The sequence below is a fragment of the Eumetopias jubatus genome, unplaced genomic scaffold, assembly GCF_037043125.1.
Source record: "Eumetopias jubatus isolate StellerSeaLion01/CBP00866 unplaced genomic scaffold, mEumJub1_p1.0 scaffold_9, whole genome shotgun sequence".
Classification (NCBI taxonomy): Eukaryota; Metazoa; Chordata; class Mammalia; order Carnivora; family Otariidae; genus Eumetopias; species Eumetopias jubatus.
The window spans coordinates 39,871,526-39,889,021 of NW_028274815.1; the positions used below are offsets into that span (position 1 = coordinate 39,871,526).

The 17,496-nt window shown below is 51.6% G+C and overlaps 1 protein-coding gene across 1 annotated transcript in view; it reads left to right on the forward strand.

Annotated features, from left to right (window-relative positions):
* POLR1A (RNA polymerase I subunit A) overlaps positions 1–17,496 on the forward strand; it is a 75,089-nt gene that overhangs the window by 45,015 nt on the left and 12,578 nt on the right. Inside the window, exons 15-25 of the mRNA XM_028122421.2 lie at positions 1,212–1,361; positions 2,749–2,932; positions 5,108–5,190; positions 5,307–5,465; positions 7,023–7,121; positions 8,017–8,169; positions 9,393–9,475; positions 11,836–12,001; positions 12,899–13,120; positions 13,951–14,165; positions 16,584–16,751. Of these exons, the coding sequence (XP_027978222.1) occupies positions 1,212–1,361; positions 2,749–2,932; positions 5,108–5,190; positions 5,307–5,465; positions 7,023–7,121; positions 8,017–8,169; positions 9,393–9,475; positions 11,836–12,001; positions 12,899–13,120; positions 13,951–14,165; positions 16,584–16,751 (1,682 nt within the window). The remainder of the gene's footprint in view (positions 1–1,211; positions 1,362–2,748; positions 2,933–5,107; positions 5,191–5,306; positions 5,466–7,022; positions 7,122–8,016; positions 8,170–9,392; positions 9,476–11,835; positions 12,002–12,898; positions 13,121–13,950; positions 14,166–16,583; positions 16,752–17,496) is intronic.

The following is a 17,496-nucleotide window of genomic DNA, read 5'->3' on the forward strand; positions in this document are numbered from 1 at the left end:
TGAAGGTTCCACTGAAGGCAGACTGATTCATTCATGACTCTTCCTAGCACCGGCCCCATTGTAAGCGCTCAGTATAGCATTGCTGAAAGAACAGATGGATTTTATCTGTTCTACAAATGAGCAGTGCTAAGCCTAAGAGCACTGTCATTTTGCCCCATGGTACATGACCAGGCAGTGGGAGACCAGACATTGGAACACTCTCTCATCCCTGAAGCTTCTCAGTCAGATTGCTCAGGCTTCCTGTGTGAAGCTCTTCAGAGGGAGAGCTCTCAGTTCTTAGTCTCTGTAGCCTTTCCTTCCTTGGCACCCACCGCACAGTCAAAGCTATGTGGGAGGATGTTGTTGACTGTGTATAATAATAGTCTATTTTGATGTGGCCTGAAGATGAGAGAAGGATGCCTCTGAAGAGTGTTCTTCAACCTTTGCCTCAGTGCTGGAACAGACATCATGTTGGGGCTGACCTCTGGCAGAGGGCAGCATTGTGACCCCCACCAGCTCTCAACCCCACTGTCGTTGCTTTTACTTTTTTACTACGTACTCAAATCTTTCTCCGCTGTGACCCCACAGCAGTTTACTTTTTTCTTCTCCTTCCTTTGGTCTATTCAGGGACTTAATCTTCAGGTCTAGAAGATTGTTCACTTTAAGAATTATTTTAGGAGGTGTGTCTGGGTGGCTCAGTTGGTTAAGCATCTGCCTTTAGCTCAGGTCATGATCGCAGAGTCCTGGGTTTGAGCCCTGAGTGGGACTCCCTGCTTAGCGGGGGGTCTACTTCTCTCTCTCCCTCTGCCCCTCCCTACCGCTCATGTGCACTCGCACTCTCACTCAAAAAGAAAAAAATTATTTTAGGGAATAAGAATGCCAGTGAAGTTCTTTTTTTTTTCTTTTTTTAGTTTATTATGTTATGTTAATCACCATACATTATATTGTTAGTTTTTAATGTAGTGTTCCATGATTCACTGTTTGCGGCCAGTGAAGTTCTTAATGGTGTATGTTTGTTTCTGTTCCCAAGCCCCCTCCTAAGCCATGTAAGTGAAAAAAAACTGAGATCAACTTGTCTCACAGAGGTAGAAATGTCTGTTTTTCTTATTCCACCCACAGATCATCAGAGTGGAGTTGTCTGGCTTTTCGGGATGAACGGGGACAGGAGGTCCTAAAAGGGAACTCCTCAGCTTTTCTCCCCACAATCAGCATTATCTTTTTTTTCTTTCCAGGTTGTGTCAACACTGCTCATAAACATAATCCCAGAGGACCACATCCCACTGAGCTTATCGGGAAAGGCGAAGATCAACGGCAAAGCCTGGGTGCAGGAGTCCCCTCGGCCTGTTCCTGGCTTTAACCCTGACTCCATGTGCGAGTCCCAGGTGTGGCTGCCTAGCTGTGCGGGTTGGAGACATCTAGTCCCAGGTTTAGACAAATCAATTTAAAATAGAGACAGAGAAAGGGAGAATCAGGTGTCATAGTTCAAAAGAGAGGGTGTCATGCTCAAGGTGGTGTCCCTTTTGGTTTTAGAAAGGGTCAGTTGATCGCTTAGCATTTGACCCTCCATATAAACCTCACAGCCCACTTGGGGAGCAGAAGACCTCTGGACTCAATTCTGCAAAAATTCAGAGCCTGTGTTTTCCCTTGAGACCCCTGAGTGGCTCAAGCTCACAGATTGCTATGAGGTTCCACACCTTCCGGCTCCATGCCTCAGGAACCAGGCCTCGGGGCAGAGCACTCCTGCAAGTGAGCAAGATGGTGGCCCTGCACTAAAGACTTCCAAGGCCTTGAGTCCCCAACTTATAGGTGTTTTGTCAGAGGGTCTAACAAACATTCCATTTAGAACTGAAGCTGCCACTTTTCTTTCCCTTTAGAGATCATATGCTTAATGTGTGCTACATTATGTGGCTAGCAATCCTTCCTTTAATTAGCTTCTGATGCTTTAACCCAACTCTGGAAAGTACAAATGCCTTAAAAGATGTTAGAAAGGTTGGGGCGCTTGGGTGGCTCAGATGGTTAAGCGCCTGCCTTCGGCTCAGGTCATGATCTCCAGGTCCTGGAATCAAGCCCCACATCGGGCTCCGTGCTCAGCAGGGACCTGCTTCTCCCTCTTCCTCTGCCTCTCCCCACTGCTCGGGCTCTCTCTCTCTCTCTCTCTCTCTCTCTCTCTCTCTCTGTATCTCTGTCTCAAATGAATAAATTAAAAAATTCTTTAAAAGATGTTAGAAAGATTATGTTGTTCTTACTTCTAGAGTCTAAGGGAGGGAGCACCTAGGCCAAGGTCGTGGTTATGGAGTTTATACTCTAGATGCTCTCATTTCTAGTCACAAGGTCCTTGGAAAGGGTACTTGACCTCAAGTCAGTATGGGTGGGGTTGTGGTGCAGGGGGACATGTAAAAACAGCGAAATGTTTGTGCACGTGTGTGTGGGGGGGGTGGGTATAGTCCCTAGAAAAGAATAATTTAAAAATATTGGTCTATGTCCTCATCTCCTTTATTTAGATAAAAATATATTCCATTTATACCCTACATCTTTCTTTTTTTGTTTTTTGTTTCAAGTGTTTATAATTCTAGTTAGTATAGTGTAATATTAGTTTCAGGAGTAGAATTTAGTTTCGTCACTCCCTGCATCTTTCTTTCCATCCAGGACTTGAAGCAGGTTACCATGGAGGGACATACACAATAAGGTTAATAAAACACAGAGAAAGGAGGGGGTGGCTCACACGGGGTGTCACCTCCATTCCAGCATTGGTGGCTGTCTCCTCCACAGGTGATCATCAGAGAAGGGGAGCTGCTCTGTGGGGTGCTGGACAAGGCGCACTACGGGAGCTCCGCCTATGGCCTGGTCCACTGCTGCTATGAGATCTATGGCGGGGAGACCAGCGGCAAGGTTCTCACCTGCCTGGCCCGCCTCTTCACCGCCTACCTGCAGCTCTACAGAGGTTTCACCTTGGGTGAGTACTAGGCGAGTGGTCCTGGGGCCCTCCTCTCTCCTGGCCAGCACGCCCATTGGGATGTCTCCCTGACTCTACTAGCAGCTTCTGAGGGCATGGGCAGGCTCCTTCTATAACTATGTCCTCCCTTGGCTGCCAACAACAAGTCACAGACCTAGTCCTTCTCTTGCTTGCCGCCACCCCCCACAGCCAGCATTTCGTCATGCTCCTCGGTCCCCATTCCATTCTCCACCCCAGCCTCTATGGTTTTCTGTCCCTGAGACTGATTTTTCACCCTTGAACCCACCTCCATTCTCTCCTATAAGTGTGCTTCCAGAATGCCCTGGGCACTCTGCGCTCCACAAATAGGCCTTCCCTATTGTCAGAACTGCCCACACCTCCCCATACAGCAGGGGCATCAGCATGTTGGGGCAGACCATCGGGGTGATCCTAACAGAGGAAGAGGACCTGCCTTTTTTCCTCCCTGGAAATGAGCACACACCATTTTCACAAGTTGGCCTTGAGAAAGACGGCAAGTGTGCTGTTACTTTCTGAGCCCTTCTGTAGTGTTCCTATGAAGAGCAAGTGACCTGCTGCACGTTGAGCATGAGCCACAGCGAGTGTTGGAATTGTCTAGTTCTTAGTACTCCTAGGACTCTGCTTTGCAGACTTTCTCGTGTGCAGACATGGTGGGAATCCCACCGTGGGGTCCCTGGGCCTGCTTTAGCTGGAGCTTGTTCACTTGCCTGCAGTGGGGCCTGTATAGTTACAGGATATATGTGAATTTGTGGAAAAGTAAAAATAAGTACAGACACAAAGGTAATTGAAAGTCACCCAGCATTCGGTCATCAGAGATGACCGTTAGTATTGATTTGATGTGTGTCTTTCTAGACCCGCCAATATAAACACATTAAGAAAAAAGTGAGATCCTACCCTACACGGTTTGGTAATCTTTTTCTCCCCATTACGGAATGTATTTACAAATGTTCCTTTGTAAATGTCCTAATAGAAGCCTACATCCTCAGGTCTGGGGCTACAGATTATTCTAGTTGTGTACTGGTACCACAGTTTATTTAACCAGTTCCTGTAATTAAACATTTAGGCTATTTTCTGGTTTTCACTTTATTGTGAAGAGGACCCTTGAACATACAGTTTATGAAAAGTAGAGGAAGATGCCACACCCAGATCATGATGAGGACCACACCCAACAAGCCAAGCCATGCCTGCAGCTCTGCTTAGCCCATGGTACAACGAGAAATCAGCCCCTGAGTGCAAAGGCCTTCCAGAGACCACGAGACTGAGAAAGGGAGCAGGGCCAAGCTGGACACAGCTGTGGGGAAAGGGCGGGCTAGAGAAGTCGCCTTCACTCCAGCCTTTACAGCCAGGGGTCAGTGAAGGGGCAGCAAGGAGGACTGGAGCCGACCCCATGGAAGCGCCCGCTTTTGTGACGACGGCTTCCTCACAGAGGGACTGTCTCTTTCCCCTCCTGCTCATACATGTTCTTTAGCCTCAAGCCTCCAGGATGTGGCATTGGGAATTCCAGATATTTTAGCTCAGCTTCTAAACAGTGCAGCTATTGATTTTTCTTCCCATGCAGATCTTGGCTGAGGGACTTCTAGAGTCCAGTAGCACTCACACATGTGGACAGGAAATAGTTGATTGAAGGATGAAGTAAAAAGATGTCCTGCCCAAGGTGAGGAATTCCTCAGCCCTTTGGAGCCAGGAGGGCAGGTTTAACTGCAGTGACTTTCGTCCTGGGGCAGAACCTGCAGAGGTGGTCCCTGTCACCCAGACTCAGGTGTGTGCGTACGCACGCATACTCACAGCCAGAGAGCTGGGGCCCTGTGATGTGTGACTTCTGGGAATCAAAACCAGGCTGTTCTTTCCCTCCCCCTCTTCCTTCTCCGTTTTTCATCCGGAACCTCGTCTTCACCCCTAGCCCATTCATCCAGTGTGTGTTCATAGAGCTGCTGGCTAAGAGCATAGGTCTGTGACTTGACCCTGGATTTACTTGCTACGCACATAACATATGGCATGTAGATCAAGACTGAGCCTTCATTTGACCATGTGTAAAATGGGGATCAGGATGCTCGGCCCGTGAGAAGCACTTCAGAGATGGCGACAGTCTCTTACTAGTGAGGTTACAGGGACAGGTCAGGCCCGGTCCCACCCATGCTTGTCTGTCTCACTTCACAGGGGTGGAAGACATTCTGGTTAAGCCAAAGGCGGATGTGAAGAGACACCGGGTCATCGAAGAGTCCGCCCGCTGCGGGCCACGGGTGAGGAGGGCCTGGGAGGCTACCGCCTGCGGCAGAGGGTCGGGTCTCCCACGGGACAAAACCCATACCCTCCTCCCTTGGCTCCTGCCTCCGACGTGTGCCTTTTCTCATCCTAGGCTGTCAGGGCTGCGTTAAACCTGCCAGAAGCCGCTTCATGTGATGAGGTCCGAGGCAAATGGCAGGATGCCCATCTGGGCAAAGACCAGAGGGATTTTAACATGATTGATCTGAAGTTCAAGGAGGAAGTGAACCATTACAGCAATGAGATTAACAAGGTTAGTCCAGCAGTGTGTGCACTTAGCACCACCATTTTGAATGCTGGTTTTTTAAAAAATTACATTTTGCTTCTCACTTGGGGCCCTGTGGAGCAATTTGACTGTTCGACAGCTAACTAGGTGAGATGTGAGGTGGGTTGTGTAGAATTCATCCTATTGAAGAGCCAAGGGCTTCGTTCTCTTGCCCAGTTAATGCTGAGAGGGAATGCCTTGCATTTCTTTTTCTTTTTAAATGTTTGTATTTGGGGATGACTGCATCAAAGGGGAGTGAAGAATTCCTCTGGGGCCACTGTTGAGTGAAGGAGCAAAGTGAAGGACCAAAAACACCACAGCTGCATGCTATATAGCGGAGCCAGGGGTGAAGGTGTGGCCCCAAATCCTGGCTCAGCCATGTACTTGCTGTGTGACTTTGGGCAAGCGATATAATCAGTCTGTGCTTTGGTTTACTCTCCTGGAGGTAGGGATATGAGGAGCACCTACCTCACAGGGTGGCTGAGAGGATTAAGGAGCTATTCTACACCATACTCTTGGCACGGTGGGAGCACTCTGGAAGTTCTCCAGAGTCCCTGTCTACTTTTCCACTAAGCCAGTTCTTGTGCAACTGTGAAAGGAGAGGGAAGTCCCTGGACTGGCTAAGACCACAGCCTGGGCTCTGCACCTTCTTGCCCCAGAGCTGGGGAAGAGGAGAGGGGGAGGCAAGGCCAGTGCTCAACAAGAGTCAGCGTTAGCCTGGTGTCCTCTTCATTGGCTCTTGGCTTCCTTTAGACTGCCAAGACCGCAGACATCTCATTGTCCTTGAGAGATTTTCTTCAGAGGAGCCTTCCCAGCACCTCTCAGAGAACTCAGAGGCTCACCCTCCAGGCTTGACTGAGAATGCTGGGACATCGTCTGAGAAGGATCTCAGGATTGTTTCTTGTCCCTCCAGCTCCTCTCTTCCCCGCCCCCCCACACCTCTCCTGTGTTGGTCTGGATCTCTGTATCCCTAGGCAGAGGCTTAAATAGACTGGGAGCCAGGGTCTCCTCAGGCTCCACCTAAAGGGCTTTGCTCATGTCTGCTGGCCTTGGCGCCAAGGCCAGGCTCCCACGTGGTGCTTGGGCAGCATGTTGGTAAATGTGAGTGTGACACGGACACTGATCCTCACTGCCAGGGGTGCAGGAACCAAGGCCGTGTCTGCTGGGCAGATTCAGAGGGGTACACCTCAGATTTTCTTTTTAACCTGCTCCTTCATGGGATCACAAACTGGATATGCTGGCCCCTCTGGTTCTCCCTTTTTGTTCCCATTTGCCAGTGACAAGAGCCTCAGGCTTCTTGGCAGAGGGTGTCAGAAGAGTGCAGCTTGTGGGGCCGTCATTTGTTAGACTTCTCTCTAGGGGTTCTAGCAAAAAGATCGTTACCAAATGAGACTTCTTACCTCGAGTGGGATTTGGCACTTATCTCTGGATAAATAATCTGAGTTTATTGCTTCCGCATCCTGCGTTTATCTTGTGATTTGGGATTACCTTGGGATTTCAAAAGGGAGTGAAGTCACTGACTTGCTGTGTTTATTTAATCTGCAGGCATGCATGCCATTTGGCCTGCACAGACAGTTCCCAGAAAACAACTTGCAGATGATGGTGCAGTCTGGAGCCAAAGGTTCAACTGTGAACACCATGCAGGTGTGAGCAAAGGCGGGCTGGCTGGTTTGCCAGAAGGGTGGGGTGATGGCAGGAGGCAATTTTCAGATTTCTTTCTGATTTTGAAAGGATACACATTCCATATAAACTGTGGCAAGTACTACAGAATATAAAAGCATATAGAAGTCGGTACAGGGGGTAACCACTGTTAACACATCAATATTAGCAACAAACACAGATATGAATGTGTGCATGTGTGTTACCAGTCTTATCTGAGATCCTGTCATGGACTGCTTTTTACATTTATCATTCTATTATCGGCATCGTCCTAGAGGTTTCTTACCCCTGATTTGAGATCCATTACGTCCTCAGTTGGTTGCTGTGCTGTTGCAGCGTGTTCACAGGTGTTAATATTTCTTCTTAAAGTCCTGAGGACCGTGGCGAGTGTAGAGCAATACAGGAATGGGCTTAAAATAAGGCTGAACACCACAATCAGGAAGCCCCCTTGACTGAAGTGAAATCCAGACACATGGCTGTCCCCTCGCCCCCATGAATATTAGGTGCTTTTATTCTCTTTTGGCCTTAGAATTTAAGGATCACAATAAATTCCTTTTTCTTGCAGGCCTCAGTTTCTCCATTAGGGCCCTTCAGTCCCTTCCAAGTAGAACGTGATGATTCTGAAACATGGCTTCTTTTACCAACATAGCCCATTTACAACTGACCCCAGACATGTCAGATCTTGATGAGTCAACAAAAGGAAAACACAGTTCTTTTCTTGAATCATGAGCTCCTCTGGTTCATTTGAAAATCCAGGTCGACCTTCAAAAACCAGTTTTCACGCAGCTTTTCTTCCAGAGCAGGACTTCGCTCCTCTGCCAGGACAGAGTTTTAACACACGTGTGGATCTCGAGTTTGCTTTGGGCTTCCTTTCTTCCAGATCTCATGCCTGCTGGGCCAAATCGAATTGGAAGGTCGGAGACCACCCTTGATGGCATCTGGCAAGTCATTGCCCTGCTTTGAGCCTTATGAGTTCACCCCCAGGGCCGGTGGTTTCGTCACTGGCAGATTCCTCACTGGCATCAAGCCTCCTGTATGTATTTTGGGTTTTCTTCGTGTCTGTTCTCATTGCCAGGCTCAATGGTAGAAGGCCCATGACCTTTACCAACAACTTTGAGCAAGGACTATTGAGTTATAAATGTCAAGTCATTTGTTGCTTACTCACTAGACCCTCTGACCCCTGAGGACCATGTTGTGTTCACCATTGTAATGCCCGAGCTTTCACAAGGCCTGGCACACAGTGCTCAGCGTTTGCTGAGAAATGAAAAGATGAATAAGACCAATCCCAGCTCCACCTTTTCTTGCCCTATCCCTCTTGAAACCATTTCTCAGCTACTTCGAAGGCAGCTAGAGAAGGGGATGCCCTTCACCAGGGTGCTCTCCGTTGCCAAAAGAAACATCACAGAGATTGGTTTCACGAACCCCCACCAAGAGCACCTCCCATGGCTCCTCCTTCACAGTGGGGAAATCGAGTAGCTGTGTCAAATGTCTAATTCTTCCTTGGTCAACAACAGACTTCTCCCCTAAGAAAAAGATTTTCTCCTCATATTTGTCAGAAATGGCTTTTTGGATGTTAGTACCTTTTGTTCCTTGGTTTCAAGGCCACCAACCGCTTCGAGGGCACCCCGTCAGTCCCACATGGGCTCTCCAGTGTCACCCATGGCCTCTGGCAAAGGATGGAGGAGAGAGGATCTAGACCAGAACTTTTTAAACTCTGGTTGTGACCCCTAGTGAATCATAAAAGCACTGTAATAGATAGTGACTGGCATTTCTTTGATGTTTTATTACCAAGTAAGGGATGGGATAGTTTCGTAAAGTTCTCGTTTGAGTTTTATGTCTATGTGCATGTGTGCATATACATTTGCTGAGGACTACTGCAAGTGTATTCTTTACAGTGGGTGAGTGAAAACGTTTGGAAAGCACTGTGCCCCCGGTGACGCTGTGGGGGGCAGAATTCAGGGATATGGGCTGAATGGAAGAGTGATGAGGCCCCGGTGCCGTTTCCATTTGGAAAGTGGGGTGCGAGGCGTGGGGTGGAATGCCCGAGTGCCGGGAGAGCCCCTGGCTCCTGTACACAGGCTCTGCTTCCCCCTCTGCTCTCGGGCAAGGGAGGACAGGCAGCCACGGGGGAGGGCGAAGTCCCCGGGCCAGTGGGCTCCATCAGAGCCAGGGGCCGCAGGAGTTCAGACACGGATGCTTCCGGAAGCGCCCCGTCCTCACTGGCGCCTCTGGGGCCTGGCCCCACCTCTCCCACAGGAGTTCTTCTTTCACTGCATGGCCGGGCGAGAGGGTCTAGTGGACACTGCTGTGAAAACCAGCCGCTCCGGCTATCTCCAAAGGTAAAAAGCACCTGCTCTGTCACCCCCGTCATCTTTTACATTGTCATTGACAGTTCACTTATAGTCCCTTTGGATGAAAAAACTTTAAAAACTGCCATGGGCAGCCTGAGACAGAAAATAGTGGATATTCCCCTTTCTATCCGATTGGTAGAGCGTGAGCTTGGAGGTTTATGCAGAGGGCTCCTGCGTTCTGCAGGTGCATCATTCCCACTCCCCTCGCTTCCCCAGGGAAAGTTATGGATCCGGGGAAAGGCCTTGAGCAGTGAGGAGCTCGTCCTCTGCCCTAGGAGGGCTTAGCATCCGGGACAGTGCAGAGAGGGTTCCAGGCCCAGGGGTCCTTCCTGTGAGTGTAATTAGTGTTACTGTCTCTCCAGATGCAGGTGTCACATTGGGGTGTCCCGGCCTACACCTGCTTGTTTTCTGTCCTCTCTGGAGGAAAGGGAATAAGTAGCCACTCTCACTAGCCTGTTGGGGCAGGTGGGGGGGAATTACAATTAAAACTGAATAAGGCCTAACTCCAGAGTGCCCAGCGGGACAGGATGGCCGGTCCCTGTGCCCCAGCCTCCCCTCTCTTGGAGGGCAGTGTGGGGAAGCTCGCCTTGGGGAGTTTGGGCCAGCGTTTTTCATAAACCCAGAGAACCTGTGCTGGGAGAAGTGGTGGTAGGAAATGGAGGCGATGGCAACAAGAAATTCCCATGGCTCTTGGGCGTGGTGTGAAGTCCTGTTCTTTGGGAACTCGGGTGACTACTGCACAGGGAGGCAGAGCTGCTCTATCCTGCCCTCAGAGGTTTCCCTGTCTGCTCCAGCCCTGTCCTCTCTCCTGCTTCTGTGTTCCAGAGTCCCCAAAGCTGCATCCCGTGCTTTGGTCCCCTACCCCCTGACTCCCAAAGCTGCGGCCCACAGGGTTGGGCTAGGAAAGGGAAGGGCGGGTTTGGGGTGGACAGCCCTGGGTGGCTGGTCGGTGGGGAGCCGGTATAGCTCGGTGAGTTCCTCTCTTGGGAGCATGGATCACATGGCCATTTTCTTCCATGAGCAGGGGTTACCACCCCACCTCCCATTTCTTAAACACCACTCAACAATACATGTGTAACGTTGAAAAAGCTAAAAAACAAATGACCAAATAAGTCTGGTGTTGGGGGATCCCTGTGTGGGGTGGGAGTCCCTGAGGCCAGTTAAATGCAGTGCGGAAGGAGGAGGAGGTATGGGATCCTGCTTGGAAGAGTGGCAGCCACTGGGGTAAAGGGCACAAGCCTCCGCAGGATCCACCTGCCGGTGGGGGGTTGGGGTGGGGAGGTCACGTGCAGGGCTTCGGGCAGGGTGGATTGAAGGGGGCCAGCCTGGCTGTGGTGGAGTTCCAGCCAGATGTCGGAAGGTTGCTCCCCAAGGGTGGTGATGGAAAGGAAGAAGCAGCTGGGGCGAAGACAGAGCCACTGGCTGAAACGCAGGAAGATGAGGCAGGGAGGTGGCAGATAGACCTGGCTGAGCTTGCCTGAGTGGCAGCACCGGGGCACGGTGGACAGAGAGGAGAGAGAAAACGTGGGTGGTGGGAGGTGTCAGCAGCAGGATATTCAAGTAGCCACATCCAGTGGACCTCTTGACAAGGCCTGCTGGTCAGGAGAGGCCTGGACATGCAGCCTTGCAGGGCCATAGCTGGTGCTGAGAGCTGAAGCTCCATGGGCAAGGAGCAGAGCAGAGGGCACAACCAGCACTCCAGCATTTTCAGCACAAACCTTGCCAGACCCTGGGCTGGGTGCCAAAAGACGGTGGTGACTAACACTGAGGTGTGCTAACCTTGGAGCTTGGGGGAGCAGTGGTTACTAGAAAACCTCCTGTTAAGGTGGCAGGAAGAGACTGAGGCAGAATGGCCAGAGGTAGGCTAAGGAGCCAGCACTGGGTAGCAGGGAGAGAGGTTGAGGGAGACAGCTGACCACTGGGAACACTGGAAAAGGGGCACCAGGTTAGGGTTAGCACATCAACATTTAGTTCCCAATGTGCCCTTCGTTTCCCTGGCAAATCTCTGGACTAACCACGGTGGGGAAGCATTGGGTGGGTAGACAGCCCTCCTGCCTTACCTACCTTGTGGACCTAAAGATTCCATCCTTGGGGAGCTTGTTGATGTGGGACAGTGAAAGGCAGCAGCCCCAGCTGCTGAGGCTGGACACAAGAGCCAGGGCCGAGGAGTGGCGGCGGGGCTCTCAGTCACATGGCTGGCAGCCTCCTCCTCCCAAAGAACTAGGAGGAAGTGCAGCCCCTGGTCCGGAGCTGCTGTAGCTCAGAGCCTGGGGCATGGGAGCCTTGCTCGGCTGCCTGCACAGCAGCAGTCCCCCTTTCCACCGTCCACTGCCCTGGTCTCCGTACAGGTGCATCATCAAGCACTTGGAGGGACTGGTCGTCCAGTATGACCTGACTGTCCGCGACAGTGATGGCAGCGTGGTACAGTTCCTGTACGGGGAGGACGGCCTGGACATCCCCAAGACGCAGTTCCTGCAGCCCAAGCAGTTCCCCTTCCTTGCCAGCAACTACGAGGTAGCAGGCCCGGCCCGGCGCCTGGGGCTGGTGGGGCCCCGAGCTGCGCGGTGGGCCTCGTGCCCTGAGCTTTGCTGTATGGTGAGAGTGAGTGCTGCACAGCAGAGTGGGGAAGGGTTATAAAGCCCTGTTCGATGCTTTGAAGCACTTGACGTTTTCACACCCCCTCTGGGGGCACTCATCGCATGAGATGGCAGAGAGCACGCGCGCCCCTGGAACAACAGCTACCATCTGGGGTGCTGCATGCTGGGCCCTAAGCTGCAGTGCACTGTGGATACCGCCTGCTTTTATCCTCACCACAGCCTGGAGAAGTAGGTGCTCTTCTGTCCGTCCTACAGTGGAGGCAACGAGTAGTGGAGCGTACGCGCCTAGCTGGTGTGTGGCAGAGCCTGGGTTTGCACGCAGGCCTCGCTGACACATAGGCTGGTGGTTTTCATACCATACCTTACTGCCTCAGAAATGCCCGTCACCCCATTGTGCAGTCTGATACCAAAGCCGTCGTGACCTGCTGTGGCCAGGCAGCGGATGGCAGAGTTGAAGGTTGCACTCCGGCAGTGGCTCCTTCCCATCCTGGTGCCTGTCCCAAAGCTTTGGCCATCACTTCCTCTCCTCCTTTCTCTCTAGAAACTGCCCCCCACCCCGACCCCAGGTTCTGGAGGGGCTCTGAATGTGCTGGTCTCCTGCCTGTTTTCCCTGCAGCTCCTAAAACCACCAGCTCCCAAGTCCAGGATACAGAGCGAGGGCCCTGGTTAGCAGTGGGTGCTCAGCCCTGCTGAGAGGCGTTGTGAGGGCCCCACACAGACCATCTTGGTCCTGTGAAGTTGTGTGACGTGGCTCTTGGGCTATGCCCTTCTCTCTTTGATCTTGTGTGTGTGGTTTGTGTGTTTGTTTGTTTAGGTGATAATGAAATCGAAGCATCTGCATGAAGTTTTATCCAGAGCAGATCCCCAAAAAGCTCTCCGTCACTTCAGAGCCATCAAAAAATGGCAAAGCAAGCATTCCCACGGCCTGCTGAGAAAAGGCGCCTTCTTGAATTATTCACAGAGAATTCAGGCAGCTGTGAAGGCCTTGAACCTTGAGGGTGGGAACCAGAATGGCCGCAGCCTTGGGACTCACCAGGTGACTTGGGGGGTGGCTGTGTCCTCAGTGTGTGGAGCATATAGGCCTCAGTCAGGGATTGAGGAAACAGATTAGTTTCCTAATAGTGGGTGTCCTAGTATAAGCTGGCTTTATTCACTGTTAGGAAACAAATGGAAACAAATTCCTCAAATAGGAACTCTACAAGGGTGTGGGCAGGGTTTGGGGAAACTGGGGCTGGTAACTTGGGTCCTCCCCACCCCAGGTGGGCAGGAACAGAGAGCACCAGGAGGGGAGAGAGTGGCTGTGTGCAGTAGGGAGGCATGGCCTACTCTGAGGCTTCTTAGGGAGGGAGGGGGATAAATGCCCAGCTTCACTCTCCTCCCATCTTCCCTTCTGTTGCTGGGGCCTCCCATTCAGCAAACCCAGCTGGCAGCCAGGAGGCGGGGGTGGGGGGCACTTTGAAGCAGTTGCTGTGGGATAGTTTTGGGGCATCAAGTGTGTGAAAGCCTGGATGAGGGACAGACGGGTCCTGGTTTTGCCTTTCACCCTAGCATTATTAATGATAGTTCCTCATTCTTCTCGGAAGGAATTCCAGTTTGGATGGTAACTTTCCATGGTCACCCTGCCTGTGTTTGAACGGGCCAGGATGAAAAGCTCGCAGAGGTCAGGCAGTGCGTGCTGGGATGGCTTCTGTTGACCCCTGTCCTAAATGTTGAGATGGGTTTCTCGGTGCAGGCTGGTTGTGTCTCCTTCCCCTACTCCTGTTTGGAGCCAGTGCCTTTGATCTTCCTTATCCTCCTGGATGTCCCAGGAAGACAAGCCCATTCCTGGTTTCCTCCCATGTGGCTGAGGCCTGTACTTCCTTTCAGATCTTGAAGATGTGGGGTGAGTTAGATGAGCAGAGTCGAAGGAAATACCAGAAGAAGGCAGCTCCTTGTCCTGACCCTAGTCTGGCTGTTTGGCGCCCAGACATCTACTTTGCATCGGTGTCAGAAACATTTGAAAAAAAGATGGATGACTACAGTCTCGAGTGGGCATCTCAAGCAGAGAAGAGTTACGAGAAATCAGAGCTTTCCCTTGACAGGTAATGACATTGACTTGTTACAGGGCATGTGCAGAGGGAGAATCTGCTTCCTTACCCACTCGAGAAGGGAGGGCAGCCTCCTGGGTTTGAGTCTTCAGCAAGAGGGAGGGAAGTGAAACAGAAAGGGCACCTTGCAGGCCCAGAGGGCTCCAGGACAGGCAAGAGCAGGGAGGCAGGAGTGGACACTCGGCTTGGCCCAAGACAGAGGAAAATGCTCTGCTGGATGGGAGCTTGCCGAAATGACCTCTCTCGAGCTTGGTGAGGTGGTCATGGCTAATTGAGAGGCAGGGAATCTGCTCACCATTCAGCAGCTTCTAACTCTGACCCAGGGCAAATCATTCATGGCCCTGTGACATCATGCATGGCTCAGCCTTTCATGAGGGATTGGATGTGATGGCTCCAGTGTTCCTCTGAGCTTTGGAGGCCAAAGTCTTAAGCAAGAAAGACCACATGCAGTCCTCAACTTGGACTTGTTCACCAATAAATAAATAAGTATGGAAATCGTGTGGTCTTGGTGGGTGGGAAGCCAGGCATATACCAGCACTGAGTCACATTGGATTAAAACATCACAAGTGCCCCCAAGGAAGGCCTGCTGTGGGGTTTGTATGGAGCAGTTCCCTAGTCAGGGGAGCCTTTCCACTCAGCTCACTAAGTCTAGCCTGCAGAGCTGGAAGACCTCCAGGGTATGGGTATGGGTATGGGCCCTGGCCTGGCCTGGCTGCTCGTCCTGCTCCTGGTGAGACTCACAGGGTCCAGGAGGGGGACTGCAGGTGGAAGATGGGAATCAGGGCAAATGAGTGAAGGCAAACGCATGAGGGGAGGAACTAGAGGGGAGGAAGAGGGCTCTCTCTTTGCCCCTTAATGTGGTTTCTCTAGTCAGGCCTAAGAGAGGCCCAGATAGAATAAATCATGCTGGGTTCTCACAGATGCCGGCAGGGCTTTCCCTGTAAGAGCAAGATCCTAATGCCCCTGCCCCCTTCACCTGCCTCCATGCAGCTCAGGGCACTGGCCATTTGCCTTCAGAAGGACCGGGGGTGCTGCATCAGGAGCGGGGAGAGGTTAGCCCTGGGGAGCATCACTTGGGTTCACAGAGCCAAGGAGGGAGGCGATTCCGCCTCAGTTGCTCTCACAGGGGACCTGTTAACAAGCAGCAAGCTCAGGGTGAAACTCCAAAGTTCTGGAGGTATTCCTCTGTCAAGTACCCAAACCTGGTAAGTACCCAGACCTCACTGGTTTGAAGTAATTGGGAGAGATGACACAGCAGGTTAGAGAAAAGTCGTCTTTTTTTTTTTTTTTTTTAAAGATTTAGTTAATTTATTTATTTAGAGAGTGAGAGCTCACATGTGAGTGGGGGAAGAGGCAGAGGGAGGGGAAGAGAGTCTTAAGCAGACTCCTCTCTTGAGTGTAGAGCCCAACACAGGGCTCGATCTCACGACCCTGAGATCACTACCTGAGCTGAAATCAAGGGTTCAGATCCTCAAATGACTGAGCCACCCAGGTGCCCCCAAGAAAAGTCTGACTTGTAAAAAGCACTTCCTTAGGGGACACCTGGGTGGCTCAGTTGGTTAAGCCTGTGCCTTCGGTTCAGGTCATGATCTAAGGATCCTGGGATCAAGCCCCATGTCAGGCTCCCTGCTCAGTGGGGAGCCTGCTTCTCCCTCTTCTGCCCTTCCCCCCCCATGTTCTCTCTCGCTTTCTCAAATAAATAAATAAAATCTTTAAAAAAAATAAAAAAATAAAGACACTTACTTAGAAATGTAGTATTACCACTTTCTCTACATTCACACATGCGTGCATTTAGTCTTCATGGGTTGAGCCCCTTCCTTGTTCCATGTGCTGGGGTAATGCAGTGTTCCTGTGGCTGTTCTGAAAGAGCCAGCTTTCATAGGAAGAATGGTTAATAAATCACAAAGCTGCATAGCATGCACGTTTCCCATGTGGCCTGCAGCCGTTTGAACCAATTAAGAAGACAAACGGCCCCCTTTCCTCCCTGACCCCATATCCCCATAATTGCTTGGTGAACCTCTTCCTAGTTTGTAGAGTGGGAGGTGGGGAAAAAAAGAATTAACAGAGGAAAACGCGAATAGCAGGCTTGGAAATCCTCACTGCTCAGGGGGCTCACCGTGACTGGTGCCGAGTGGGTGTGTGACGTCCTCAGGGCAGACATGAGTAGCCCGAGCATGGACATCTAGAGCTTCAGTCACCCACCTGGGATCTGTACTGCGTCATTTAGGTCATCCCAGGGTCAGTAGAGGAATTTTAAGGGTTAGAAGGATCATTTGCCTAGGAAAAACAAGTCCAGAAAGAGGGAGAGCTAATAGTGCCATGGACCCTGGTTTTGGGTGGCATTGCAGCTCCTAACAGGTGGTGTCTGAGCTCCTAACCTGTGCCCCCCCCCAAACTGCCACCCCATTTCAGGTTGAGGACCCTGCTGCAGCTGAAGTGGCAGCGCTCACTGTGTGACCCGGGTGAGGCCGTGGGCCTGCTGGCCGCCCAGAGCATTGGGGAGCCCTCCACGCAGATGACCCTGAACACCTTCCACTTTGCTGGCAGAGGCGAGATGAACGTCACCCTGGGCATCCCAAGGTATGGGGCTGCAGGGGTGCATAGGGTGGGGTCTGTCCTAAGCCCACTCCTAGGGAGGAAGTCATTTAATGAGAGAGAGAGAGAGAGAGGGTGGAGGGGAGGGAAGTGGGCATCTCGTCAAAAATGGGGATTAGGGTTGGACTTTCTGGAGCCCAGCTGGTTTCTCTGGCTGGATCCATGCCCAGGCCTCTTAGAATCTCTGTGTATCCCTCTGCCAACTCCTGTATCAGCTACCTGGGATGTTTGTGAAGTTACACTCCTGGGGTCAGGACTCAGGAACGGAGGCTATTAGCAAGCCCCATGCACCTGGTTGCCTAACTCCGGGAGGACCATTCACCTAGACTGTGACCTACAGTGGCCCTTCCGGTAAGCGTGTTCTCCTACAGCAGGAGGATGGCCACTGGGAAAGAGGAAAGAGTGGGAGACCCACTTGCGTTCAATACCTGGCCCTGCCACTTTCTAGCAGAGAGATTTGGGTTCCTCAGCTTCCCTACCCTCCATCTGTGGAAGGGAAGAGGCCAGGGCCCACCATGCAGGTAGGCTGTGTCGGCTGACAGAGCTCACGGGCAAGGCCAGGAGCATCATGGTGCCTATACGTTACCCATCCCCGCATCTCTCATTCCATAAGCTGTTAGTAAGCATCCAGTGTGGGCATGGCACGGGTGATAGGAAACAAGAATAATACTAGCCTGTCCTAAAAACTGACAGGAGCGTCACTTGCTGTCGCTCACAGGGCCAGAAGTGG